Raw genomic sequence first — 351 nt, 5'->3', positions numbered from 1 at the left:
GGCTAGCAGCAGAAAGCGTAGGCCTCGTCGATGCTGCAGCAACCCAGCCCCTCCCCTTCTACACTCTCAGATCAGAGCCGCGACCTGCTGCTGCTGAGGTAGAGACTGTGCCCTTTCTGAGGCCGCAGCGCAGTATGGGGGGCCCCGCAGCAGCAGCAGCTGCTGCTGCTGGGGATACAACCACCAACAGCAGCAGCACACTGCTGCATGCGCAGCAAGACACAAGAAACGGCAGCAGCAGCAGCAGCAGCAGCAGCAACAGGAGAGGTTACCAGGGGGTAGGCAGCAGCAGACGCCCATCTGAGTTCATCTCAACCTCTCCCCACGGCGCGGCCCAGAGCAGCTTCCTGG

The 351-nt window shown here is 62.7% G+C and overlaps 1 protein-coding gene across 1 annotated transcript in view; it reads left to right on the top strand.

Annotated features, from left to right (window-relative positions):
* The window catches only part of EMH_0005220 (uncharacterized protein), a gene marked incomplete at both ends in the record, with an annotated part of 9,301 nt that overhangs the window by 6,625 nt on the left and 2,325 nt on the right, over positions 1-351 (top strand). Inside the window, one exon of the mRNA XM_013497098.1 lies at positions 3-132. Coding sequence (XP_013352552.1) covers positions 3-132 — 130 coding nt within the window. The remainder of the gene's footprint in view (positions 1-2; positions 133-351) is intronic.

This window comes from Eimeria mitis, genomic scaffold, assembly GCF_000499745.2.
Source record: "Eimeria mitis Houghton genomic scaffold, Emh_scaff247, whole genome shotgun sequence".
Taxonomy (NCBI): domain Eukaryota; phylum Apicomplexa; class Conoidasida; order Eucoccidiorida; family Eimeriidae; genus Eimeria; species Eimeria mitis.
This window is presented reverse-complemented; position numbering and strand designations above follow the sequence as displayed.